Source organism: Grosmannia clavigera (assembly GCF_000143105.1).
Source record: "Grosmannia clavigera kw1407 unplaced genomic scaffold GCSC_179, whole genome shotgun sequence".
NCBI classification, from domain to species: domain Eukaryota; kingdom Fungi; phylum Ascomycota; class Sordariomycetes; order Ophiostomatales; family Ophiostomataceae; genus Leptographium; species Leptographium clavigerum.
Genome location: NW_014040759.1, coordinates 722,962 through 748,303, shown reverse-complemented (window position 1 = coordinate 748,303; position 25,342 = coordinate 722,962). Strand labels below are relative to the sequence as shown.

General features: G+C 53.3%; 8 protein-coding genes across 8 annotated transcripts; 3 read left to right on the top strand and 5 right to left on the bottom strand.

Moving 5' to 3' along the window:
* Positions 1-2,320: 2,320 nt before the first annotated feature.
* Positions 2,321-3,628, top strand: CMQ_123 (uncharacterized protein; the record flags this gene model as incomplete). The annotated part of the gene is made up of 5 exons (XM_014313745.1): positions 2,321-2,549; positions 2,628-2,741; positions 2,859-3,149; positions 3,314-3,435; positions 3,479-3,628. 5 exons carry the CDS (start codon positions 2,321-2,323, stop codon positions 3,626-3,628), a joined length of 906 nt encoding a protein of 301 aa, XP_014169220.1.
* A 1,355-nt stretch (positions 3,629-4,983) lies between these two features.
* CMQ_266 (kinesin light chain) lies at positions 4,984-7,143 on the top strand (the record flags this gene model as incomplete). Its single annotated transcript, XM_014313888.1, has 1 exon — positions 4,984-7,143. One exon carries the CDS (start codon positions 4,984-4,986, stop codon positions 7,141-7,143), a length of 2,160 nt encoding a protein of 719 aa, XP_014169363.1.
* A 1,612-nt stretch (positions 7,144-8,755) lies between these two features.
* CMQ_348 (uncharacterized protein) lies at positions 8,756-9,668 on the bottom strand (the record flags this gene model as incomplete). The annotated part of the gene is made up of 3 exons (XM_014313721.1): positions 8,756-9,462; positions 9,524-9,577; positions 9,638-9,668. 3 exons carry the CDS (start codon positions 9,666-9,668, stop codon positions 8,756-8,758), a joined length of 792 nt encoding a protein of 263 aa, XP_014169196.1.
* A 1,013-nt stretch (positions 9,669-10,681) lies between these two features.
* Positions 10,682-14,754, bottom strand: CMQ_83 (pyruvate carboxylase; the record flags this gene model as incomplete). The annotated part of the gene is made up of 7 exons (XM_014314022.1): positions 10,682-10,792; positions 10,860-12,155; positions 12,292-12,296; positions 12,361-13,257; positions 13,344-14,190; positions 14,266-14,327; positions 14,382-14,754. 7 exons carry the CDS (start codon positions 14,752-14,754, stop codon positions 10,682-10,684), a joined length of 3,591 nt encoding a protein of 1,196 aa, XP_014169497.1.
* Positions 14,755-18,410: 3,656 nt separating this feature from the next.
* Positions 18,411-19,160, bottom strand: CMQ_222 (upf0041 domain containing protein; the record flags this gene model as incomplete). Its single annotated transcript, XM_014313844.1, has 3 exons — positions 18,411-18,660; positions 18,717-18,789; positions 19,088-19,160. The coding sequence occupies 3 exons, from the start codon at positions 19,158-19,160 to the stop codon at positions 18,411-18,413; spliced, it is 396 nt and encodes a 131-aa protein (XP_014169319.1).
* A 548-nt stretch (positions 19,161-19,708) lies between these two features.
* CMQ_314 (small nuclear ribonucleoprotein) lies at positions 19,709-20,756 on the bottom strand (the record flags this gene model as incomplete). Its single annotated transcript, XM_014313936.1, has 5 exons — positions 19,709-19,836; positions 19,907-19,985; positions 20,068-20,373; positions 20,488-20,559; positions 20,730-20,756. The coding sequence occupies 5 exons, from the start codon at positions 20,754-20,756 to the stop codon at positions 19,709-19,711; spliced, it is 612 nt and encodes a 203-aa protein (XP_014169411.1).
* Positions 20,757-21,266: 510 nt separating this feature from the next.
* On the top strand, positions 21,267-21,939 carry CMQ_140 (60S ribosomal protein l11; the record flags this gene model as incomplete). Its single annotated transcript, XM_014313762.1, has 3 exons — positions 21,267-21,269; positions 21,337-21,472; positions 21,563-21,939. 3 exons carry the CDS (start codon positions 21,267-21,269, stop codon positions 21,937-21,939), a joined length of 516 nt encoding a protein of 171 aa, XP_014169237.1.
* A 578-nt stretch (positions 21,940-22,517) lies between these two features.
* On the bottom strand, positions 22,518-24,612 carry CMQ_322 (cral trio domain containing protein; the record flags this gene model as incomplete). The annotated part of the gene is made up of 4 exons (XM_014313695.1): positions 22,518-22,635; positions 23,007-23,525; positions 23,591-24,042; positions 24,286-24,612. The coding sequence occupies 4 exons, from the start codon at positions 24,610-24,612 to the stop codon at positions 22,518-22,520; spliced, it is 1,416 nt and encodes a 471-aa protein (XP_014169170.1).
* Between the last annotated feature and the right edge of the window lie 730 nt (positions 24,613-25,342).

The window sequence follows — 25,342 nt, the reverse complement described above, 5'->3', positions numbered from 1 at the left end:
AGTAAAGGTTTGAGGTCGAAATCATACATTGGCTCCTAATTCTGACTCAAAACATGTCTATATATCCTACATTAAATAACGAGGAGGCCATACGTAGTCCTCCACGTGGCTGTAAGCATCTTCCAAGACATGATTCATGTCATTTGCAGAGTTGGGCAGTGCTTCTCCGTTTGCCGTATCACAGATCCAGTCCCAGATTATGGCCTCTCTCACGATTTGCTTCCACGGTACCACGGGCATCTCAAATCGCATATTATCGTCTGGCGAGTATTTGGGGCTCTTCTTCACTTCGTAATCACAGCCTCTGCCCCGTTTTGCCACGACCAGCATTTCTTTCTTGCGCTCGCCCGGCGTCATCAAAGAGGCGTCCTCTGTTGTATAAAAAGTGGACGCTGTCTGCCCTTCAGACAGCGTCTGCGCAAACGGGACCCGCGTGGCAGCGTTCAAGACAGAACAAGCGCGGTCTGGTTTCGTGGTGCGGTAGACAGCCACCGAAGGGCATGATGCCGATCCATCGCGATCTTCCAAAACCTGCTGCCAGACTCCTGGCTGCGGCATGCGCAAGTATAGGTCTGGATCCAAATCATCGTCCCATGGCCCCCAAATGTCTTCGTAGCCGAGAAGGGCAGAACTATGCGATTCGTAGTAGAGTTCCTTCCAGCCATCACTGAATCTGATGAGCTTGTTGATAGTCTCATAACTCACCGCACTGACCCGAGTTCCCAGCACTGTAAGTCTGTCGAGCTGAAGACCAGGGAGTAGTTTGAGGAGTGCAGGGGTTCGGTAGTGGATTTTATCCTCTGGATACAACAGCACGACTGGGTCTCCGGAGACGCGCACGTGACGTATCATAGACCTCGTCTTGATGGATATGTTCGTAAGTTTGTCAAGCATTGCCGCTGGAGTCTCGAAGCTGAACAACACTTCGCGCAGCCATCTAGGGCCGATCTCGACGTGCGCTTGGAGACAGGTGCGTAGTAGGGCGAGGGCGTTTGGAGCAGGTAAAACTCGGATTCTCCTGTAAATCGAAAGTGTTCTCTCACCGCAGTTGATTCTTGTTGAGTAGAAGACGTAGGAGTAGATCATGTCGCGAATTTCTTGTGGGATCCGCATGAGAAAGCTACCTTCTTGTTGATTCGGTGGCCTCGACGCCTTGAACAGAGGGCGGTCCCGACTCTCAGTTTCTTCCGTAGGCTCGTTTAATTCATTATTCTTATCCATTACTGAGTGCTCTGAACTGCCACTTCATGCACTCGCTAGATGATGATTTATGCTTTAGAGTTGCGATGTGTCAACACCTTGTCAGAGTGCAAACAAACAGAGCTGCTTGTTCCGTACTGTATGGGATGTCTATTTGGCGCTTGCCGGTTACGGACACATGTCCCCACTAAACCCGTTCTTAGCCAACGATATATCATTTTCTGCCTAAGCGGACAGATGCACTGTGCGTACTAAACTCTTTCAGGTGAACTCGTACTGCTCGGAGTGATGACAGCGATCTGAGCTCATAGTGACAACTTGGATCCCCAGAAGCAATTCTCGCACAATGGCCGAAAATATTTCTATACCAGTAGCGTTTCAAGGAAGAGTAGAAATTATTATGCAAATAATCACTGTAACTTTATCTTGCATCAATTTGCGGAAGCTCCCAAAATAAAAACAGACTTACTCTTGGCTTTGATAGTGGCATCTATCAAAGCGTGATCCAGAGAGACGATACACATATAGGCTCCGGAGCACAGCCCCGGTGAATTTCCAGAATAGCCTAGCACGGTTTGAGACGCAGCATTCTCCAACTTCAATGCTGCCACGCTCGTTCTGCTGGTGATGGTGGCTGAAAAACTCACAGCAGTACAACCTGGTCGACACAACAAGGTACCATACGGAGTAGAAAGTCCACTTTTTGCACTACTGTCCACGAATCTTGGCAACATCCTGAATACTCTTTTCAGTAAGGTAAGCCAGACCGCAACCATCAATCTGTCTGTCGTATATTATCTATTGTCACATAGTGTTTTCAATCTTTCTACTGCATGACGCCTAATAACGGCCAGCCAAAGCAACCAAAGAGAATTGTCGTTATAGTCCCTACGCCTTTCATCTTTGTTTCTTTTGGAGAAATCTGTTGGGGCCGTGAAGACCAGACGTTTCCGCGTTGACGTTCCGCAGCCATAGCTTCTCATCTTGTATATTTATTCCCTAGCTCGGTCACAACTTCCAGTCAGCTATTTGCTTGATGCGATGAAATTGATCATTTGGGTAAGCCCCTTGACCGACGCAAGATATATAGATCTGTAGTAGATATCGAGAGGGAGGCAAGATGGAGCGGCCTTTGACGGCAATTGACCAAAGCCATCGTGATGGGTATCACCACAGCAGACCGGCCCCGGTCAACCCTGCGAAGCTCGCAGTCCTGCGGAAGAAGTACGATGAGGAGGCTCAGAAGCGGCTGATTCAGCAGGGCACGAAGTTTCAGCTGTCGGAGGCGAGGGAGCAGCGTCTACGGGATCTGAGTCAACCATGCGGCGTCGATGCCGGCGGCGACTTTGGTGGCACATGATACTGAAACCGGTTTTCGGGGCTGCACTGCGACATTGAGAGCTACTTGTACCTTCCGGTTCTGGAAGAGACAGGCCACGTGCTGAGAGTCAAGTACGCACCGGGTGACGAGATCCGGCAGCAGTTGGTGCGGGTGGTCGTGCAGTGGCATCTGACCGACAAGATGCCTCTTCTGAACAGACGTTAGCAGGCTCGACTGGGATTACCAGACGTCACATTAGTGTGTGCGAGCGGTTGAGTACCGGCCGGGACAATCGCCAACACGCACGTCTTCCAGACTGAGCACGTGTACCTGGCAGAAGGTATCTTGACGCAGCCGCAAGTGCCCGACGTTCTGGGGCTGTTCTCGTTTGCAGGCTCGCTCTGGCACACGGCCCAGTGGAACTACGGGCTCTCAGGCTTCTCGCCAACAGATGCACGCCTGACTAGGCTGCAGGACAAGCTCGTGGCCGTCGTTCCCGAGGTGGCCGTCGTGAGTGACCGAGCTGTACGTCGTGCAGCAGACGCCGCCGCAGATGTTGCCACACGATCAGAAGCCGACCAACCCGGTGTTTCGAACAACGGCCGTGACGGGGCCCGGCTGACAGCATGTCCGCGCCCCCAGCCTCAATAAGGGTAGAGTAACTCAGAAACGCCTGGTGAGCCCATCCTGTTCGGTGACGGCTGGACGCACTCGTCGGCCTAATCGGCCATATTCGGCACCGTCGGCCACACAGTACTGCAAAACAGCTCGGCGGCTAAGCTGGCCGAGCAGCTGCTCGCACACGTCGACAGCATCGTAGCCGACCCGACGACAACCGTCAGGCTCAAGCCTTCAACCGGCCCAGCGTCCAGCTTGTCGACCCGGACGGCCGCGGGCTGCAGGCAGTGACGCCGGTCAGCCGAAGAGCCCAGGCGCCCTCGTTAAAGCCAAGTCCAGGGCCAGGCCGCCTACATCCGCGAGATCCTCCTGCGCGCCCAGGGCGCCACCTGGTCCCATGGGACCGTGTCGCGAAACGCCTACACGCATCGTTGGAAGAACGCCGGCACCCCAAGTATTGACCCGGATAGAAGTGCGGCTGAAGCTTAGACTACAGGCGTCCACACCGCCTGTTACTGTAAAATGCACTATCCAAGTCACGAATGCAATGGTCTCGTAATATCTGGCTCGTTTCTTTCTAGATTCCAGTTCAGGCTAAGTATACTTGTTGGCTTCGTCGGCATAAGTTCTTTATTGTTTTATCTGTATCGAACCACTCTGATAATGTCCCTCTGAATATTTAGCCCCTCCATCTTACAGGAAGGAAGCCCGTGACGATAGTTTCATATTGGGCCAATGGAAGGCACTTATGCAATGCAACACCCCACCTCACTGCCCAACGATTGTTGCCTTACTATGCAATACCCCCCCCTGTAATCGAGGAGCGCCTAGTGTCTTTTTTCTTCTTTTCTGACTCTTTTTCTGGCTGTATGATCATTCTCTTGCTCGCATTTCCATCTACTCATAACTCCTAGTGTTTTGGTTTCGTTCCACTCCCGCATTTCATCCAGACTTTTTCTAAGATGCGTCTTCTACGCCGCACTAAAACTGGGTTTACTCTGAAAGAGTTCCCCCCCGACAAGATCCCCGCATATGCCATCTTGTCCCACACTTGGGGCCGGCCCGCCGAAGAGGTTACTATGAAGGATTTGGTGAAAGGCACCGCCAGGAAGAAAAAAGCCGGATACAAGAAGATCAAGTTCTGTTACAAAGAGGCCTCGCGAAAAGGCCTGCAGTACTTTTGGGTCGACACATGTTGCATCGACAAGACGAATCAAGCCGAACTTACCGAGTCCCTGGTGTCCATGTACCAATGGTACCAGAAGGCCACCGTCTGCTTCGTCTACCTGACAGATGTGAACAGTCGAGGCAGTGACAAGCAGCCCGATCCTGCGTGGGACAAGGACTTTCGAAACAGTCGCTGGTTCAAGCGAGGTTGGACACTTCAGGAGCTTTTGGCGCCAGAAACAGTGGAATTTTTCTCCAACGACCGCGTCTGTCTGGGCAACAAAAGATCTCTCGAACAACAGATTCACCAAGTCACGGGAATATCCATCGAGGCTCTTCGGTGTAAAGATCTTTCTCAATTCACGGTTGAGGAGCGGTTCCGATGGACAGAATCGCGGGTGACGTCTCGAGAAGAGGATCTATCGTACTGTCTGCTTGGCATCTTTGGCGTGTCTATGCCCGTGATTTATGCGGAGGGAAAAGACAGCGCACGTCGGCGTCTACAGCGTGAGATAGCTCAACTGACGAACGAGCCTACGGTGCAGCCCTCTTCTTCACAACCCTCTCAAGCGAATAAACGACCATTCTTTTCGGCCTTTGAACGAAACCCAGGCTTTACTGGCCGTGGCCCTGAGATGAAGAGGCTTCGCGAAATGCTCCCAACAACAGGACGGACCATGAAGATCGCCATCACAGGACTTGGTGGTATTGGGAAAACACAGCTAGCGTTAGAGTTTGCCTTCCAGCAAAAGGAGCTCTCAGACTGTGCCGTCTTCTGGATTTCTTGTGTCAATTCCGAAACCATTGATCAGGCCTACCGGATCATTTCTCGAGAGCTTGAAATACCAGGTCACAACGATGCCCAGTTGAACGTCAAAGAGCTTCTACGGGACTACTTGAGTAGCGACAATAGTGGTCGCTGGCTTTTGGTTTTCGACAACGTTGATGATCTGAGTGTCTGGGAAGACAATACCTCCCCAAGTTCGAGGGGATTGCTAGACTATCTGCCCAAGAACGATATTGGCACCATCGTCTTTACAACGCGCGACAACAGGGCAGCGTTTAAACTCGCTAGTCCAAACGTTGTCAACTTGTCTGAAATGGACGAGTCTACCAGTCAGCAGCTTTTGAAAAATTATCTCGGCAACGAAGATCTCGTCAAGGCCGAAGAAGACACAAGAATTCTGCTAGAACGGCTAGCTTATCTCCCATTAGCTATTGTTCAAGCGGCAAGCTACGTCAACATGAACCAGACAACGCTGCAAGACTACATTCAACTCCTAGACAAGCAGGAGGCTGGGCAGATTGAACTACTGAGCAAAGACTTCAATGATGACTGGCGGTACCAAAGCATTCAGAACTCTGTGGCTAAAACATGGCTCATCTCGTTTACAGAGATAAAGAAGCGCGACCCTCTTGCGTCAGAATTTCTTTCCTTCATGGCCTGCATCGATTCGAAGGATATTCCGAGGTCACTTCTTCCGCGTCCTTCTAGCCTTCCGGAGGCGAGGGAGGTGGAAGCCATCGGCACACTGACAGGATACTCATTCATCACCAAGCACACGACGGGGAATGCGTTTAGCATGCACCGGCTGGTACACATCGCCACACGAAATTGGCTACGCGCCGAAGAGACCCTGGACACTTGGACAGACAAAGCTGTTACAAGACTGGCGGACGCTCTACTCGAACCTGACCAAACCGATCGAGCACAGTGGAGATCATGCATGCCTCACGCTCACTATATTCTGACTTTGAATGCTGGGCCCTACGACTACAACAGCCTCCTTCTTATGTTATTCAAAAGATATGGAGATTGCCTATACTACGAGGGCCGCTATAAGGAAGCAGAAATCAATCACGAAGAATTGGTAAAGATATTCAAGACAACGCTAGGAGCCGACCATCCCGGCACGTTAACCAGCATGTATAACCTGGCGTCGGTATACAAAAGACAAGGCCGCTGGGACGAGGCTGAGAAGCTTGGGGCGCAGGAGATGGAGGCCTGCAAAGCGAAGCTAGGAGCCGACCATCCCGACACGTTATCCAGCATATCTAACCTAGCGACGGTATACCAAAGTCAAGGCCGCTGGGACGAGGCTGAGAAGCTTGGGGCGCAGGTAGTAGAGGCCCGTAAGACAAAGCTAGGAGCCGACCATCCCGACACGTTAACCAGCATGTCTAACCTAGCGTTGGTATACGAAAGTCAAGGCCGCTGGGACGAGGCTGAGAAGCTTGAAGCGCAGGTAGTGGAGGCCCGTAAGACAAAGCTAGGAGCCGACCATCCCGGCACGTTAACCAGCATGTCTAACCTGGCGTCGGCATACCGGAATCAAGGCCGCTGGGACGAGGCTGAGAAGCTTGAAGCGCAGGTAGTAGAGGCCCGTAAGACAAAGCTAGGAGCCGACCATCCCGACACGTTAACCAGCATGTCTAACCTAGCGTTGGTATACGAAAGTCAAGGCCGCTGGGACGAGGCTGAGAAGCTTGGGGCGCAGGTAGTAGAGGCTAGTAAGACAAAGCTAGGAGCCGACCATCCCGACACGTTAACCAGCATGTCTAACCTAGCGTTGGTATACGAAAGTCAAGGCCGCTGGGACGAGGCTGAGGAGCTTGGGGAGCATGTAGTAGAGGCCTATAAGACAAAGCTAGGAGCCGACCATCCCGACACGTTAACCAGCATGAACAATGTCGCTATAGTTTGGAAAAATTTGGATCGACACGCAGATGCTTTGGAAATGATGCAAAGCTGCGTCGAGGCTCGGAATCGAGTTCTTGGTCTGAATCATCCTAACACGAAAAACTCTGCAGCATGGTTGACGGAATGGGAAGAATGACTCGGTACTGTTTGTATATTTAGGAGAGATAATATGACTAGAGCCATTGCAACAAAATACAGAGACCTTGGCAAATGGCAAGATAGCATGGAGTTTCTTGCCTTCCTAAGTCAATTTATGTCAGCCTGTTAACAACGTTGTGGGATCCGGAGTTGCGGCAGACAGTCAATGTGTCCTCTATGCTGTCTACAAAACTGGCGTTGATTGTTTAAATGCAGTGCAGAACAAGACCGATCACTTTCTGCATCCACTGCCGGTGTTTTATCGCTTAGACGTGGCCTTTGGCCTAGCCGCTATTGCCAGTGTTCTATGAATATGTGATATCTGGCTTTTCTGGAAAGAGTCTGCTAGAAGAATAGTCTTGACGTCATGGTTGGACACCTCATTCCAGAAAGCATCCATGGCATGCAGCGATACAAGTGTCTGCAAGGAGTCTACCTCGATGACGGCCGCCGGTTGCTTGTCCTCGAGCGGCCGAATAGAAATAAGCCAAAAAGCCGAGTCTACTTCTCCTGATGATCCATCCAGCCAGAGTTGATGCACAATCTTTGCGTATTTTCCGTAGCCGCTGCGTTGACAGCTCTTTGGTAAGTCCCAAACGATCAGCAGCGAGCTCATGTGCAGAAAAATTGGTGGCCGCCGTGTAAGTAGATTCTCGCTCGTTGTCAAAGAGAACCACCAGCAATGACAGTGCGGATGTTGTATGCTCCTCTACATCTGCATGATAGAAGCTTTAGGTGTCATGGTTTTTCTTGGTATTGGTCCCGTAGACGATATGTGAAAGTTGGAGCCATTCTGCTATATGCTATATGCTATTCCTTTTCTCTTATTTAGGGCTATTCACCGTTCGTCATCACCCAATAGGAAAATGCTACCTGCAAATTACATCTTCTCTATCCAGAACTTCGTTGGTTGTTGTCACGAAAATAATCCGTTTTCCCACGCAGTCTTTTTTCAAACCGTCTCCTCTCTCCACTTGGCTTCAAAAAGGCGCCATGTGACATCGAGTGACCGTCGTCTTCATTTACACCGTCAACAATCGTAACTTCTACAGCACACATCTGATGAGACAACAATCCGTCTTGCTCAGCTTGATTAGGATACAAATGACAAGCTTCACTAAGAATGAGCGATTTCTCAATACGCACGTAAGTATCATGACACCCCATTGCGCAGTGAAAGGGATCGATGAAGCACTTTCTTACCTTAAATCAGCTAACAACTACAGCTTGTCCCTTTGTAAACCTACTTTTATTCATCCTGAATTCAACGGTGCAAGCATTGGTCTGCAAGACCGAAACGGAAGCCGATCTTTGTCCTGCTACCTATCACTTCGACTGGGTGAGCATCGCCGTGTATATGCTCTCAGCGCCATCATGTCGTGATGTAAGGCCCACCAAACGAGTTCTCATTACCAACAGTATTGCAGCACAGGCCTCTGTGCGTGCCTCTGCGAACAGAGCCGTCCTCGTCATCGCTTTGATTACATTGTTTATCGCCCGTGTATCATCAAACTTCTGATCAATTAAATGTCCCGTTTTTTGAATGCCCACATCTTCCGTCCTGACAGGCAGTAGTCCCTCCTCGATCCCATCTGCCGGCTCCTCGCCTCTCACATCTTCCGCCACACAAACGTCATCAGCAGGTGCCACATTAGCGTGAGCGTCACCACCAGCCACTGCAGCACCGGCAGGGCCGTGCCGGTCTGTGCCTGGATAGTGTCTCGGCTAGCAGCCTGGGCGGCTGTGAGCGCAGCGCCGGGCAGCGCCGAGCCAGCAAAGAGGAGCGCGCGGCCGGCGGCAGTGGTCGCGATGGCGGCGGCCAGCGACGCGGCCACCGAGTACGTAGTGACAACGCCGACAACCTGCCAGGCTCGCGTGCGATGCACAGACTCGTAGCAGGCGCCGTCCTCCTCGACAAACTTGGGCTCGTTGAGGGCGCCGTGTGCGAGCAGGGCGCAGACGGCCGTGACGAAAAAGACGCAGCCGACGATGAGCGGGACGAAGACGGCCGAGACGACGGTTTGGCCGGTGGCCGTGCTTCCCTGCATGGTGGTGGCCAGCGCGAGCATCGCCTGCAGGTCAGACGGGGCAGCCGTGTTGGCCGCCGAGCCGGGCAGCGTGTAGCCCGACGCGATCGTGTTGGCGACGGTGCCGTTGTGGCCGATGGTGGCGGCGCAGGTCAGGTTTCCGGCCGTTCCGGCACAGAGACCGAACAGGCCGACACGCACCTCGGCCTCGGTCACGTTGTTGAAGTACCGGACCAGATAGATGCCCGGAATGCCTGGCGAGGTGCCAAGACAGCCGGTGAGGGCGAGGACTGGGAACGAACGGTCAGCAGACAGGGCTACGGCAGACTCGGCAACAGAGAGAAAACGCACCGTAGAGAATGACGACAATGATGGCAACAAGGCAGATAAAATACTGACGCATGCCTGTGGAGAGTCAGCAGGGGGTCCTTAGTAGAGAGAGAAGGGAGGGCGTCCGGCACTCACGCCTGTTCAGTCCCATATTAAACTTGATCATGGTCGGATAGGAACGATCTGAAACTAATTAGAACAGAACCGATAGGTGCAAAAAATAAAGAAAGTGTGATAAACGATCGTGTCAAGTTTGGCCAGCAAGCTTGGTGTTGCATCAGAACGAGAGAGGAAACAGAAAGGCTGCAAGATTGCAGAGAGGGTGTGCATATGTCTTGGACAGAACATCTCTCCTGGAAAGACGAGAAGCTTTCCTTATTCTTATACATCTTCGGTCCCTCTTTTCTGACTCGTCTGCCTCTTTCATTGCCGAATTTAGATTTCTCTTTGACCTGGATCCCATTGTCCGTCGATTCAGTCTTCAGTTGCCGCCCGGCCGCCTCTCAATGGCCCTCCAACATCCCTGGTCCATAAAACCTTTGTAGATCTAAACCTGTTCGACTCCCTCTTCTCCTTGTCCGCCTTGCCGCCTCCAGGACGGCAGACAATGGCCCCCGGTTGTCTTCATGGGCCAGGCCCGCTCCTTTGTTTCTTTCAACTGCCTTGTCGTTGGCTGCCGTCTGCATCGACTGTTTTTTTGCGTTTCTTTATTTGGACAATATCCACCCTCGTTTCATCGCCAGCCGGCGCCATTTCCAATCCCAAAACCGGTTCTTGCCCTGTCGCTCGACCATTGCCGCTGTCAGTCAGTTGCCAGCAGCCAATCAGCGTCCGGCATGGGCTTTCGCGTTCTGCTGCCCTACAGGTGGGGTCGCCTATGTGGGTCTCAGTGGTGGGGTCCTCCCAGTGGCTTTCAGCAGCTCTCACCATTTTGTCGGCGGCTGATGAGACAAACGTTTGTACAATGTTCGTACATTACTCGTTCTGAGCAATTCGGACCTGCACGTTCTCTTATTCCACTCACATTGGTCTGAATAAACTTCAAAGAAAGATGCCGCAAGGCATGAAAATATCAGATATCAAAACAAAGCGCATATCCTTTCCTCCCAAAATACTCGACTAGCCAACATGCTCTCCTCGATTCATGTCTCCCGTTTCAGACTTCCAACTCTATTTCCTTCAGCTCTTCTTGGTTATCCGGCAGACCAAGTCTGAGCCGTCAACCGAGTCACCCTCTTTCACTATCAACTGCGACACAATACCGGCATGTGGGGCAGAAATAACCATTTCCTGGGAGCCAGTTAGCAAGACACATCGCATGCAAGAGGAAATGGGAGATTGTCAGAGAAACACATACCATCTTCATGGCGCTCAGAACAGCAAGTGGATCGCCTTTCTTGACGTCGCTGCCGTCGTGCACGCGCAGCTCGACGAGCACACCGGCCATCGGCGCGCCGACCTGGCTGCTGTCCGTCGGGTCGGCCTTGAGCCGGCTGACATTCTCTACCGACGCCTGTTTGTCGTCCACCGTCACCTGGCGCACCTCGCCGTTCATCTCGTAAAACACCTCGCGCTGGCCCGTGTTCTCCGACAGCGGGCCAACTGCCAGCAGCTTGAGGATCAGAACCTTGCCGCGCTCCAGCTCCACGTGGAACTCCTCGCCGATCAACGGCTTCGACAGGAAGTACTTGGTCGGCAGCACTGACAGATCGCCATACCGCGTCACAAACTTCTTGTAGTCCTCGAACACCTTCGGGTACATGACGTACGAAGCCACATCTGAATCCGTCACTGGCGCACCATACTTCTTAGCCAGCTCCTTCCGGACCTTGGCAAAGTCGACCGGCTCCAGGAACAGGCCTGGACGCTTGTCCAGCTTGCGACGGCCGCGGAGTGCGTTCGTGCGCAGCGGCTCCGGGAACCCGCCGTACGGCTGGCCCATCAGACCCTCGAAGAATTCCAGAACAGATCCAGGGAAGTCGAGCTCGCCAGCGCGCGCCTTGACGTCTTCCGCGCTCAGCTTGTTGGACACCATGAACTGTGCCAGATCACCAACCACCTTGGATGTTGGCGTGACCTTGACAATGTCGCCAAGAAGATCGTTGGCGTGCTCGTAAGCCTTCTTGGTCTCGGCCCACTGCGAACCAAGGCCGAGCTGCGACGCCTGGAACATCATATTCGTGAGCTGACCACCAGGAATCTCGTGCTCGTACACCTCCGGATCCGGACCCGTAAGGTGGGCCTCGAACGGCGAGTACAAGAGGCGGAGCTGTGCCCAGTATGTGTCCAATGCGCGCACGTGGCGCACATCGAGACCAGGGTCGAGGTTGGTACCCTCGAGAGAGGCGAGAATGGCGTTGATGCTCGGCTGAGAGGTCATTCCTGACAGGCTGTCCGTGGCAGCATCAACCGCATCGGCACCTGCCTCGGCACATGCGACCATTGAAGCCACACCCGTGCCCGCAGAGTCGTGCGTGTGCACGTGGATGGGAAGATCGGGGTACTTCTTGCGAATGGAGCCGATCAGAAGACGGGCTGCATGCGGCTTGAGCACACCAGCCATGTCCTTGATACCCAGGATATGAATGTCAAGGGCAACAAGCTTGTCGACCAGTTCGAGGTAATACGGCAGGTTGTACTTCTTCGTGGGATTCTGTGAAGGTGTCAGTAATTGCATATAGGGTATGCGTTTAAAGGGTATATGCATAGCGTCAATGTCTTTGTTCGGCAATTTTGGGCTGTGCCAAATTTCAGACACGCAAGAAAATGATAAGCAGAGTCAAACATACCAGCACTGTGAACAATTAGCAAAAAAAATAGATCTTAAGGAGAAAGGGCTAATGATAGTAAAGACTCACTATCGCCAGAGAAGCAAACGGTGCCCTCAACGACACCACCAGCCTTGTGTACGGCCTTGATGCCGACCTCAAGCTGGTTGATATCGTTCAGAGCATCGAACACGCGGAAGACATCAACACCATTCTTCTTCGCCTGGTCAACGAACTGGTCGATGGCGTTGTCGGGGAGCGAGGAGTAGGCCACGCCGTTGGCACCGCGTAGCAGCATCTGGAAGGGGATGTTGGGGATGAGCTTGCGCATGCGGCGCAGCCGGTCCCACGGGTCCTCGTACAGGAAGCGCATGGCCACGTCAAAAGTGGCACCACCCCAGCACTCCAGACTGAACAGGTTGTGCAGCGCATGGCTCGTCTCACGGGCAATGTTCAACAGGTCAACCGTGCGCACACGTGTTGCCAGCAGCGACTGGTGGGCGTCACGCCAGGTCGTGTCCATGATGAGGCAGCCCTTGTAGTCGCGGACGGCCTTGGCGTAGGCCTTGGGGCCCTGCTCGAGAATGATCTTGCGCCAGCCTTTGGTCGACGGCTCGCTGACGTCAATCTTCTTGCCATTGTCGTCAAGAAGCTCGGGAATGATGATGTCTCCCTTGAACTTGGGCTCGCCAACCTGTCCCTTGATGCTGCTGCCGTTGACGGCAACGTCACCCAGATACAGAAGCAGCTTCTGGGCACGGTTCTGGCTGCCCACCAGGTCAAACAGCTGGGGTGTGTCATCGATAAAGGTCGTCCAGCAGTTGCCGTCGATGAAGACAGGGTGTGTAAGCAGCGAGGCCAGGAAGGGAATGTTGGTCTTGACACCGCGGATTCTGAACTCGATCAGTGCACGCAGGACCTTCCGACGGGCAATCTCGTAGGTAGAGCCGTGACAAGACAGCTTAGTAAGCATGGAGTCGTAATGGGCTATTGTTCGAGTCAGTATATGAGGGGAAGCACTGGGATAATAGCTAATGTGAATGCCAGCAAGAAAGCTCCGTTGATAAACGTACGAGTAATGACAGCGCCTGCAAAACCGTTACCGCCATCGAGACGCACGCCGTTACCGCCGGCAGAACGATAGACCTCGATCTTGCCCGTGTCAGGCTGGAAGCCCTTAGCCGGGTCTTCGGTTGTGATACGGCACTGAATGGCGAAACCGCGGGTGGAGATGCGGTCCTGGGTGAGGCCCAGCTGCTGCAGCGAGGCACCGGCAGCAATTTGAATCTGGGCGGCAACAAGATCGATGCCCGTGATCTCCTCAGTGATGGTGTGCTCGACCTGGATCCGTGGGTTGATCTCGATGAAGTAGTAGCGGTTCTGCTGGTCGACCAAGAATTCGGCCGTACCGGCGTTACGGTAGTTGACAGACTTGGCCAGTTTGACGGCATCGGCAAGAATAGCGTCACGCGTAGCTGCCGGAAGATCCTTGGCCGGAGCAATCTCGACAACCTTCTGGTGGCGACGCTGGACGGAGCAGTCACGCTCGTACAGGTGGACAATGTTGCCGTGGTTGTCACCGAGAAGTTGGACTTCAATGTGCTTCGGCTTGTCGAGGAAGCGCTCGACGAAGACGGTGCCGTTACCAAAGGAACTCTTTGCCTCGGAGGTGGCACGCTCAAACGCCTCCTGAAGCGACTCCTGGTCCCGGACGACACGCATACCACGGCCACCACCGCCATAGGCAGCCTTGATGATGATGGGGAAGCCGTATTCGTCTGTGAACGTCTTCACTTCTTGGAAGGTCTCAACGGCACCCTCTGTTCCGGGAACAACGGGGACTTTGGCGTTGATAGCGAGCCTCCGGGCGGAGACCTTGTCACCAAGCGCGTCGATCACGGTCGGGCTCGGGCCGACGAACTAACAGAGGGTTGATCAGTCAGAGGGGCACGAAAAAGCCAGAGGTTGCCGTCACGGCCAGAATTCGGCACATACAATGAGGCCAGCCTTCTCAACGTTGCGGGCAAAGTCAGCGTTCTCGGACAGGAAACCGTAGCCTGGTAGAACGTGTTAGACAATCCTAACCGAAAAGAAGAGAAGCTCCAACTTACCCGGGTGAATCATCTGCGCGCCGTGCTCGAGTGCAATCTTGATGATCTCGTCGCCAGCAAGGTAAGCTCCCACGGGTGTGTACTGGCCGCGCTTTCCAATGACGTAGGCCTCGTCGGCCTTCTGTCTGTGCATGCTGAGACGGTCCTCGTAGCTGAAGACGGCGATTGTGTGGAGCGAAAGCTCGTGAGCCGTTCTGAAGATGCGGATGGGAATCTCGCCTCGGTTGGCGACGAGAATCTTGGTCAGCCTCATGATGGTGGAGTTGGCGCGAATGCGCTGGATGCTAGGAGCCTCCTTGGGAGGCTCCTCCTCGTCAAACACATCCTCAAACGTGTCGACGGCAGCGCCGGCAAGAATGCTTTCATCCGCCATGCTGTCAACCGGGGGGGAATTGTTGGTTGGTGGTAGCTGGTGGTGGAGCTGGACAAAGCTCCAAGCTCGGTGGAAAATATATGCTTTAGGTCGCTAGATTGTGGAAGGCTGCAAATGTTCCAGTAAGTATGGGGGTCAATTAGGCAGTAGTAGGAAGAGCAATGATAGAGGGGTAAACGGCCGCAACTATCGGCGAGTAGGCGTTTGTTGGAAGATGACACCAAGGTATAAATGTTTAAATGGGGGAAGATAAGAAAGCTGCCAGTCTGTTGCAGGTGAAGGCGGGGGGGGAGACAAAGGGACAAAGGGAGGGGCTAGAACAGGCAACGATAATGGATGTGCAATGGTTCTCGAAGCACAAAAAAGTGATTGGCTGACCTTTGCTGGCTCGTTATGGATGTTTCAATGATTAGTCCTTTTTGGTTTGAAGGACCGTTTCGGACTGGCTGAGAGCTTTGGTCAGACACTAGATTTTGTGTCTTTGGAGGGAAATGGAAATGGACGAAAGGGGAAAGAGGAGGGGGAAGCTCAAAGGGTATTAGGGCCCCCAAAAAACAGCAGGTGTCATCGATCCGTCGACTTACATACACAGTTTTCAGGCGAAAGCTGCAATCAATGTTTTGGGCGAGAGAGCCTGGGGTTTGTTAGCATTATATATGGACCAGCAGATAGCTAGTGCCCTTTATCCAGAGCTGCAGCAATCTGCAGCCGGCCGTGGAAGCATGTGCCGCGGTATTTCGGTCTTTGTCATTTTTTACGGCTCACGCGCACAGCAACCACATGCACCTGACTGGTGGGTTGTTCTCACTGACCTTGTACTCCGGGGTAACGGTAGGTATGGTGAATCAGACAGTTCCAATTTCGTTCCCGACTGCAGGAGGTGCGACAGAAATGAACAAGCAGAAGGAGGGAAGACGTGGGGGATGTGGACAAGAATATGAGGACGAGGATGAGCGATGCGGCAGAAAACCAGGTGGAGCTCTTTTTTTTTTTTACAAACACCGAGCGAATGGTCTGGCGTAAAATGGGCCAGAAAAGGACCAGTGCCTTTGATAGCCTCGTCTCTTCCAGAGGGGATGGCCCTTTTTGGAGGATGCCGTTGGTGAGTCAGGTCGAGCGGGACCGTTCTGCCAGGGGACCGGGCTACAAAATAAGACTTGCAGTATTACAGCAGCAAGCTGGAGCCAGTGAGGGGCAGCAATTGGCGACCAAGCTCTGACGCACTTGGAATGTATACTCGTATCTTCCCACTATTTTGTAATATTTGGCGGGGCAGTCATATGCCAGCAGCAGACACGAGAACTTTCCATTCTCCCCAAACCAGGGCAAAAGACCGGAGCGCTGACTTCCGGACTCTGGGAGCTCTGCATCGACGACTGATGCCGGTAGAGGCATCCTGCAGCTGAAGGGGCAGTGTTCTGGGCATTGGGAAGAACGCCGTTCAAGACAAAGGGCATGCGTCAGTGGTGGGTCCACAAGAGGGGTGTGTATCTTGATAAATAAAAAATAGAAATAAAAACGTCTAGAAAAACAAGAGCCGTGAGTGGCCCGCCAAGTGGGACAGAATACCGGCCGCAACTGGCCGCTGTGTGAGAGAGCATGCATCTGTCCTCGGAGAGTGCCAGATGTGCGGGATGCTCTGCGACAGGCCGTCCGGGATGGAGCAGCTCTGTGCCGGCTGCTGCTTGTCGCTCACTAGGCAACCGAGGATAAAAAACAGGCTCAACCAGGCACCTGCAGGCTCTATCTTGCGTCCTGGCGGCTAGACTGCGTCTTACTCGTTCGATATGTCGCGGGACAAAAGCCGGGGACCGAGTGACTCGGTGCAAAGGAAGTCGAGCAACCCCAGTCTCCCCCCAGCCCTCCGCCCTCCACAGTCTCGCAGCAATGCAGGAAAACCCGAAATGCGGACGGGCCTTTGGAAGACGCCGTATTGATCCCAACCGGCAGATACGGTAGATGCGACCCGACTGCCCTCCTGCACCTTGTGTCCTCTCTCCAATCCGCTTCTCGCTCCTTCTCTCCTCGTGATCGCTCGTGTCTTGTGCAATGCGATTGAGACATCCACCGCTTCAACTCCTCGGCATTGTGAAATCACTTTCCCCCCCGTCCTGCTTCTGCTCTCTTGTCTGCATGTCGCTTCCTTTTTCCACGTCTAGCGTCTAGAGAAAAAAAGCACTTGAATCGCCGTTCTTGCCCAATGACACTATTGATGCACGCTATTATGCACAGCTAGCTCCGTCTGACAACGCCCGAATGTTCACAGTGAGATGATGAAACTCAAATCCTTGGTTTGGGGTCAGCAGACCAGAGAATGAAGACGCCGACCTTCGGTGCCGGGCCCGGCCCTCCAGATTGCCATTTGTCAATATGGGATTTGCGCCGATTGGGGGCAAATCCCATGTTTCATAGCTCTGTTTTTCTTCTTCTTTTTCGCGCTCATCTACCAGTCATAACGTCCAGACACAACCACCGATATGCCGGTCACCAAGAGAGCTGCATTGACGGTGAGTCTTACTGACTGAAATTTGGGTTATCATGGCTTTGTGCTCACTTGGCTGTCTCTTGCAACGTACTTCTATTGGAGGGCCAAAGCCTCGCATACACATCCCACTTTCAACCAAGAGTTGTGCATCACAAGCCATGACGTGTACCCGTACACTCTTCATGCACCTAATTTTCCTGACTGACCCCCCCATCCTCTGTTCCCTCATCCCCCCCACTGAAGTCTCCCATACTATTGTTCCCATCATTTCCATGCTCCAGCCCATGCATCGCTCAACCGTACAAACCGTGCAATGGGTGATGGGAGAGGGTCTCGGCCATTATGTGCGTACGCTTTGCCGAGACCGACCATAGTCGAATGGTTGTGCCGACATCTTCCGACGCAATCGCATGCTGCCTATGCGCTTGTACCTTGCGGATACGGCTATCTCGCGGGGTACGTTTGTCCTCGTAGCAGCGATTAACGATCTACAGAGCAGTCCCTGGGCCGTCCTCATTAAACTCAGCCTCGCCCGTGTTAAGGCTTCCCCGCAAAGACCCCCCCCCCCCATCCTACCTGGCTGTGTTGAATTTAGGCTCCTCTTTTCCCGGCACAAACATGAACCGATGGTTTCCGCAAGTGCAGAGGGACGTGCCAGTGATCCCGGGGTTTTTCGCAGAGGTGGGGATTTCTCGGAGAGACCAAGCCGTATGTCATCCTACGTACCAATTGACTTCCGTTTCATCTGTAGAGAATACGAAAAAAATTCTCGCCAGGATAAGACGAAAGTAGAAAAGACATTGTATAAGCCGTATTCCAGATGTCGGCATGCTATTTTATGTACTATACCGCGTCATCTTGCTTCCGCAATGCAGCCTTCATCTCCGACATCCCGCGAGGAGGCAGAGAAGATAAGCGGCACGCATGATTCTAGAGCTCATGCCACCAAACCGTAACCTCCAGAGTAACATCCCTGCCTTCCGCATCCACCTTCCTCCTCTGTGCCCCCCTTTACCCTTCTGCATATTCGCCTTCTTGGTGTGTATCCGGCGTCTTCAACCCGGCATGATTTGCTGCTGTGTCTCTGCCCTTCAAGACTCGCCGTCGTCTCTCGTTCTTTCTCTCTTTCTTCCACTTTCTATCCTCCCCATTCTCCACAGCTACATGGCGCTTACTTCTTCACGGCATCCGCGACCTTGGCTTGGGCCGCCTCCAGCACGCCCGGCACGCTCTTGTTGCCGCTCTTGCCGGTGACGTCCCAGTTGTTGTAGTTCAAATACCGGTAGAATTGTGTCAGCTGCGCGCCCTCGTTGACAAAGTGGCAGGCGAAGAGGAGGTAGTTCGCTGGCTGGACTGCCATCGCGTAGCGCATAAATGTCGCCGAATAGATCACAAGCGCAAATGTCATCTTGCCCGAGATCCTGCCCGCACGGTTAGTCACTAGCTGACAACGCCACAGAAAAGGCATAAAACCTACAGGTCAGGGCTCTTCTGGGTGTCCATCACCGCCGCCACAGGGATACCGAAGTTGGACGCCGGGCCCCAGAAGTCTATAACCGAACAGGGTCAGCAAGATGGAGGCGCAAAGTACAAAGAGCAGAGCCTGTCGCATCGAACAAAAAGAGAGGTTGAGACGAGACGGTCGCCACCATGCGACCTCAACACCGCCCCTCCGAACTCGGCATCGCATGACATGATTCGAGTTTCGATAATCACTGTGGTCTTGCCTCTCCAGTGCATTGCCTCTCACTCCTCATATGTCTATCTCGGAAATCCAACCGCGCAGGTACAAAAGCAAATGCTGTATCTCGGAGGTGTTCCGTGACAATGGGGGGTTGGTTCACGTACGCGTTGAGCAGAAGTAGCTCACATACGGGTTTGACCGGATCTTGGCGTTAACCGCCTTCACGAGTGCTGCCATACTGAATATGATTTGTAATCTTGTCGTCAACAGATTGACGGCGATAGAAGAGCGGTGCGATGGTGTAGAGAGGTGGAAAGGCAGAAAGGCAGAAATTCGTACTGGTTCGTCAAACAGTCATAACCAGCTCGCTTTTCCCACCAGTACGGCGTCGGAATGGGGAAATCGCCGTTGAAATTTCGGACCCCGGACATCTACCCCATCGGGTGGTCACGTGCCTGTATCGATAAGGAAGACCGTAATAGTTCAGGTTCAGTGAACAAAGAATACGAAATCATTTATTGCCACCTGTTGAATTGGATTTTGGCTTGGTATCATTGAAGACGGTTTTGTTTTCACCAAGAGCCGAAAGTGCCTCTAGCTATTGCCATATCGGAACAGATGATGGTTTCTTTGGACTTGTCCAATTATCTCTTCACCCATCTACAACCCAAATAACGCCGCGAAATTGTAAAGCATTGCATCCGCCGTCAGGTCAATAACAGCATATCGTTTTTGGTATCGGGCAAATCAAGTCCTCCATGCATGAAGCATGCCATCAAAGGCTATTACCGCCGTTGGGGAGGGTTGAATCCCGGGGGCGGAGCACCGCCAGAGGGGAAACCGGGGGGTGCGAAGCCAGGAGCGCCGGGGAAGCCTGCGGGGGGGAAGCCTCCAGGGGCAAATCCAGGAGGAGCTGCACAAACACGCCTTGTTAGCGAATGCCACAAATAACCAGTGTGCAGGCAGTCGGGGAGAAAACTCACCACCACGGCCGAAACCGGGTGCGCCAGGGAAACCAGGCGGGAAAGACTGGCCAGGAACACCAACGCCAGGAGCGGGACCCTATAAATGTCAGCCTTGTTTTCGAGTGTCGGTAAGTGAGAGAGGAATGTGCAATTCAAGCTTCGAGCACGAGGAAACCTACCGCCAGCGAGATGGGTACGGCGCCCCGACCAGCCGGACGCGCGACACCTGGACCTGCAGTCAGACCCGAAGCCACACCACCAGTCGGCGCCTTGCCCAGGCGTGCGCTTGGGTCTGCCGGCGGCGGCGACTCGACAGAGAGCGACACGATCTGCGCGCCGCGGACAATAGTTAGGCCGAGGGTGCGCTTCTCCTCCTGTTCAATGGTCTGTGTCGTCGAGGCGGTACCGCTGGCAGCGGCCGGCTTGGCCTGTCTCCGACGAATGCGGCGGAACTCTTCCGTGTCGGCGAGCACAAGATTCATATGCTAGGATGGGCGTTAGCCATTAGCTCTTGTACATTCAAGGGGGCCATCGGGCAGAACAGCGCGTCGTTGATGCACCGGGCCCCGTCAAACAAACCACAGCATAGTGCGGCTTACCTTGTCGAAAGCCAGCATCTGACCCGTCATCTGCCGGCCGTCGTTGAGGGTTACTCTCATCCGGTAGTTGATCTGCAGAGCTGGTCAGCTTCTATATCGGAGCCGGACAACGCGGGAGGACATCGTGACGAAGGTGGCCGCAAGGGGGGGTGCACGTACGTAACCGGCCTGTCAACAACCAATAGCATATATGTTAGCATCAGCCGAGTCATGAGGAGCAGGAGGGATAGCGAGGTCCGTACCATTTTGCCTTGCTTGTTGGTCGCCATCTTGGATTGTGGTTTAAGAGATGTTGCACGTCAATGCAACGACTCTTCTCTTTGGGGTTTCAAAAATTGTGCCAAAGCTTCTCCCTTTGTTTCTTCAAAGCTTGTTCGAAGCTTCGGCGCAGTTCCACTCTTAATTTGCTGGTGTGCAAAGCTTATGAGGGTCCCGCTGATAGAGGTTGGGTGGCATAAGCAGAGGCAAGCGTATATATCCGACGATGCAAAAGTTTACCTGCTCGCGGTCAAGACAGTGACCCACATGATTAGGTAAGATGCATCACGCTAATGAGAACCGGCTCGTCGCCCACCCAAGTCTTGATTGTCCATAGTGCACGTGACTCTATGCTTAGTAGGGCTCACGATCTACTGGCCCACACAAAAACTTTTGAATTGCCCTATTTCTTTTCTGTAGACTTTTTCTTTTTTGGAAATTCTAATCCTTGACAATCCAACCATCAACGACAACCACCTCAACAACCGAAGTCGACACTCCGTGAGGACCAATCCATTAAAATGGTGAGAGAGAGACCCAGATCTTGTATGGCATGAGATTGTCGAATGACTACTTACACGGCGTGCGCAGGCTGAGAAGACCAACCCCATGCGGGAGCTCCGCATCCAGAAGCTCGTCCTGAACATCTCTGTCGGCGAGTCTGGTGACAGACTGACTCGTGCCGCCAAGGTGCTCGAGCAGCTGAGCGGTCAGACGCCTGTGTACAGTACGTTGCAATGCTGTCCAAGGCCATTGCAGCTCAAGCACTTTTCTCGGCTCCGTTTTCTCTAACATGCTCTTTTTCTCCCTCTTTCAGGCAAGGCCCGCTACACTGTCCGCACGTTCGGTATCCGCCGTAACGAGAAGATCTCTGTGCACGTCACCATCCGCGGCCCCAAGGCCGAGGAGATTCTGGAGCGTGGCCTCAAGGTCAAGGAGTACGAGCTCCGCAAGCGCAACTTCAGCGAGACGGGCAACTTCGGCTTCGGTATCAGCGAGCACATCGACCTGGGCATCAAGTACGACCCCGGTATCGGTATCTACGGCATGGACTTCTACTGCTGCATGACCCGCCCGGGTGAGCGTGTCTCCCGCCGCCGCCGCGCCAAGGCCCGTGTCGGTGCCAGCCACCGCATCAACCGCGACGAGACCGTCCGGTGGTTCAAGCAGCGCTTCGACGGCATTGTCCGCTAAGCGTCGTCTCACATCCCAGGAAGGGAAGGGGGTGGATTTGGAGGAGGCAAGACAACACAAGAGAAATTGAAAATTGTCGGAAAAGATGGCAAAATGAACAATCTTTGATGAGCGTGGCATAGGTTCGGTTCGGGAACGGAGCAACTGGTTTTGTATTTTCCCCTGGTGGACCCATGCGTCCCAGGAAGAACAAGAAGAAAGAAAAAAACTCTTGCTTGACTTCAAGTTGAGCAGCGGCCTCAGAGACCGACCGGCGCCTTATGCCGGCTTTCCTTTTTTTTCCTCTACTGCCCCTCCCACATGTCTGTGATCTGGCTGATGCGAACCTGAAAATGACGTGTCGCTGATAAGTGCTCGCATAACGACATGACACTGCGCTATTATCAACTCCCAAGGTTGCCTGGAGAAACTTGTACGCTGTTGTAGCACTAAACCTTTAGTCTCACTTTGTCGGGTTTATCTTGGTCGCATTGCCTTTCTCTACTCGGGCCTGGCACGGCGCAAGTCGGTCCTTGTCGTTGATATGGGGTGTGCATGATGTCCTTCAGCGTGGTCGTGTTCCAGAGGTACTTCAGGGGCTACTCGCTGGCCTCTAGCAGCACCGCGACCAACGGCTTCATCGGCAACCTGCACCACTTCAGCCTGCGCAACACGCTCGCCACGCCGTCGCCTGGCTCACCGCTGAGCTTATCCTGACTCCGTAGTACGGAGTATTGTTGTCGTTCCAATGGAGAGACAATCCGACTGGGCACCCTCGTAAAAATGAAACAACCCATTTGCTTCCCCATCTGATGGCAGCAAGGTTACTCGATTTAAGTTTAAAGGGTATAAAATGTGCTTCATTATAGCCGTCTCTTCCGTAAGGGACACAGACAACTTTTAACACAGGGGATCTCTCTATGTATTATAGGCATTTAGCCTCAAAAACGAAGAAACAGCAAGGATATAGTTGAGCAAAACAGTGACTCAAAAAAATGAAACAACGTGCAACACCCGTGTCTTCGACCGTATGTTGCAGCTATGGCTGATTGATTTTGCCCACAAATAGGCCAGCCATTTGTACTCACTCGGCCTTGGCCTCAGCTGGAGCCTTGGCTTCGATCTTGGTTACCGTCTTTAGCTCTTCTGCAGCAGGAGCAGCTTTCAGTGCCGTCTCCTTGCCCAGTGTCTTGAGCTCACCAGCGCTGCCGCCGTACTCATTGGGCAGACGCTTGCCCAGGTCCTTGATCTGGCTGCTGCCCAACTCGTTCGCCAGGCCAGAGCCGTTGGACATCGGATGGAACTTCTTGATGGTCTTGGCAGCAACGAACAGCTTCATGAAGGAGTAAACGAAACCCATGATAGCGGGTACGTTGACGAAGAACTTCTCCTTGAGCAGCTCGGGATAGCTCGTGGCAAAGACCTTGATGGTCTCGGTACTGGCAGCTTTGACAAGGGGGGACTGGCGCAGGAAGCTGATGGACTTGTAGTCGTGGACCTGGAAGATCTTGTAGGGGTCGTATTCGGCCGTGATGTTCTTGGTTGCGGTGGACAGCGACAGTTCCTGCAGAGCGAGCTCCATCAGGGCGACACGCCAGTTGATAAACCTAGATTGTCAGATTATGTAGGAACATGGGAGACGCATAACAAAGAGGCAGCACAATCGACTCACTCCTGTAGGTTGCCAAATGTTTTGTCCATGCTGCTGACGTTGCCGTAGACGTTCCAAGTGAAGACCTCCTTGGACTCGGGCACGGCGGAATCGTAGGTCTCGCCGGCCGTGTAGCTGGTGACATAGCCAAGGCTAGTAAACTTGGCACTATCAAACTCCTGCTTCAGCAGCTCGAGCGGCTTGGTCTTGGCCCGCCACTCGAGCGTCTTGAGCAGCTGGTCCTTGGCCTTGTCAAAGTTGCCGTCGTTGGCGTTGAGGTACTTTTGGAAGACGATCTGGCTGGGCACATGGGCGCTGGGGTCGGCCAGGGTGACGCCCCAGATCTCAGGGTGGCCGTTTTCTTGGGCGGCAGCCCACAGAGCCTGGATGGGCGTGATTTTGGGCTCTTCAGGGGTCGGGGTCGGGGCTTCGGCCCCGGCAGCCGCAGCAGCGGGTACCTCAACAGCAGGGACCTCAGTTGCAGCGGAGACCTCAGCGGTAGCGGGGACTTCAGTTGCAGCGGGGACTTCAGTAACAGCGGAGACCTCGGTGGCAGCGGGGACTTCAGTGGCAGCGGAGACCTCAGCGACGGCGGGGACCTCAGTGACAGCGGAGATCTCGGCGACGGCGGAGACTTCAGTGACAGCGGAGATCTCGGCCACAGAGGGGATTTCAGTGACAGTGGGGGCAGCCGCTGCGACCTCCGCCTCCGGGACGGCCTCTGTGGCCTTTGTCTCCTCTGCGGGTGTAGCTTCTGCAGGCTCGGTCTCCTCGACCGCTTTGGTCGCTTCAACAGGCTTTGCTTCCTCCACGGGTGTGACCTCAACAGAGTTTTCCTCTTCAGTGATAGCAGCCGGCGCTGTCTCAACAACGGCCGGAGCTGCCTCAACGGCCGGGACTGGTTCCGTTGCACTTTCGGTGGCGGCGTCAACAGTCGTCTCGGGCGTCTCTTTGATGATAGTCTCCGTAGAAACCGGGGCAGCTGTGGGCTCCTCAACTGCCTTCACCTCCGCAGCCGGTGTCTCAACTGGCTTGTCGCTCATTTTGAGGTGTGCTATTGGAGATGTAGGTATAATCTGATTTCGCTGTTCTTTGCAGTTTTTCTTTTAGACAGAAATGAATGCGATCGTCCTGGGATGGCGATGTGGAAAGGAAAGAGGGGACAAGGAACTTTGTCAGAAGAAGTTGCCAGAAGTACTCGCAAGTGGAAATGGGGAAAGGGGAAGCTCCGACACACGTTGGCCAAACAGCAGCTCAGCTTTTCCTTCCCCTGTTGCATTTGCGACACCCGTCGTCCCACTCACATGCGCAAAGGACAGCATGTGGGGCTAGTTGACTGGTCCGTGCCTTCCCTATTCATGGAGCTAATGTATGGACCTTTACGACACATTGGCCAATCAAAGTACTGCAGTGGCATCGTGGAAGCTGGACCAAGCTGTCCCAGACATCAACGGTAAGATACAACATTTAGGATATCTTGCCCATCGTGTATCTGTCTACTCATAAGTAGAACCTATTGAACATGCCTTCGGGGCTTATTCTCATTTGTTCTATTTTTCACCTTCATTAAAGTGCATGAAGTGCTCTACGTTCTTCGCTATTCATAATCACATAAAGAGTTATTACTGTTTTCTCGTATTGGTTAAATTGTGGGTTTTTTTTAAAAACCCCGATCGACTGTCAAAACTACAGCAATAAGTCGAGTCAAATTATGAGACTTCCTATAATCATTTAAAGCACACTCTCACTAGTGCAAAAATTCGCATCCTCTCG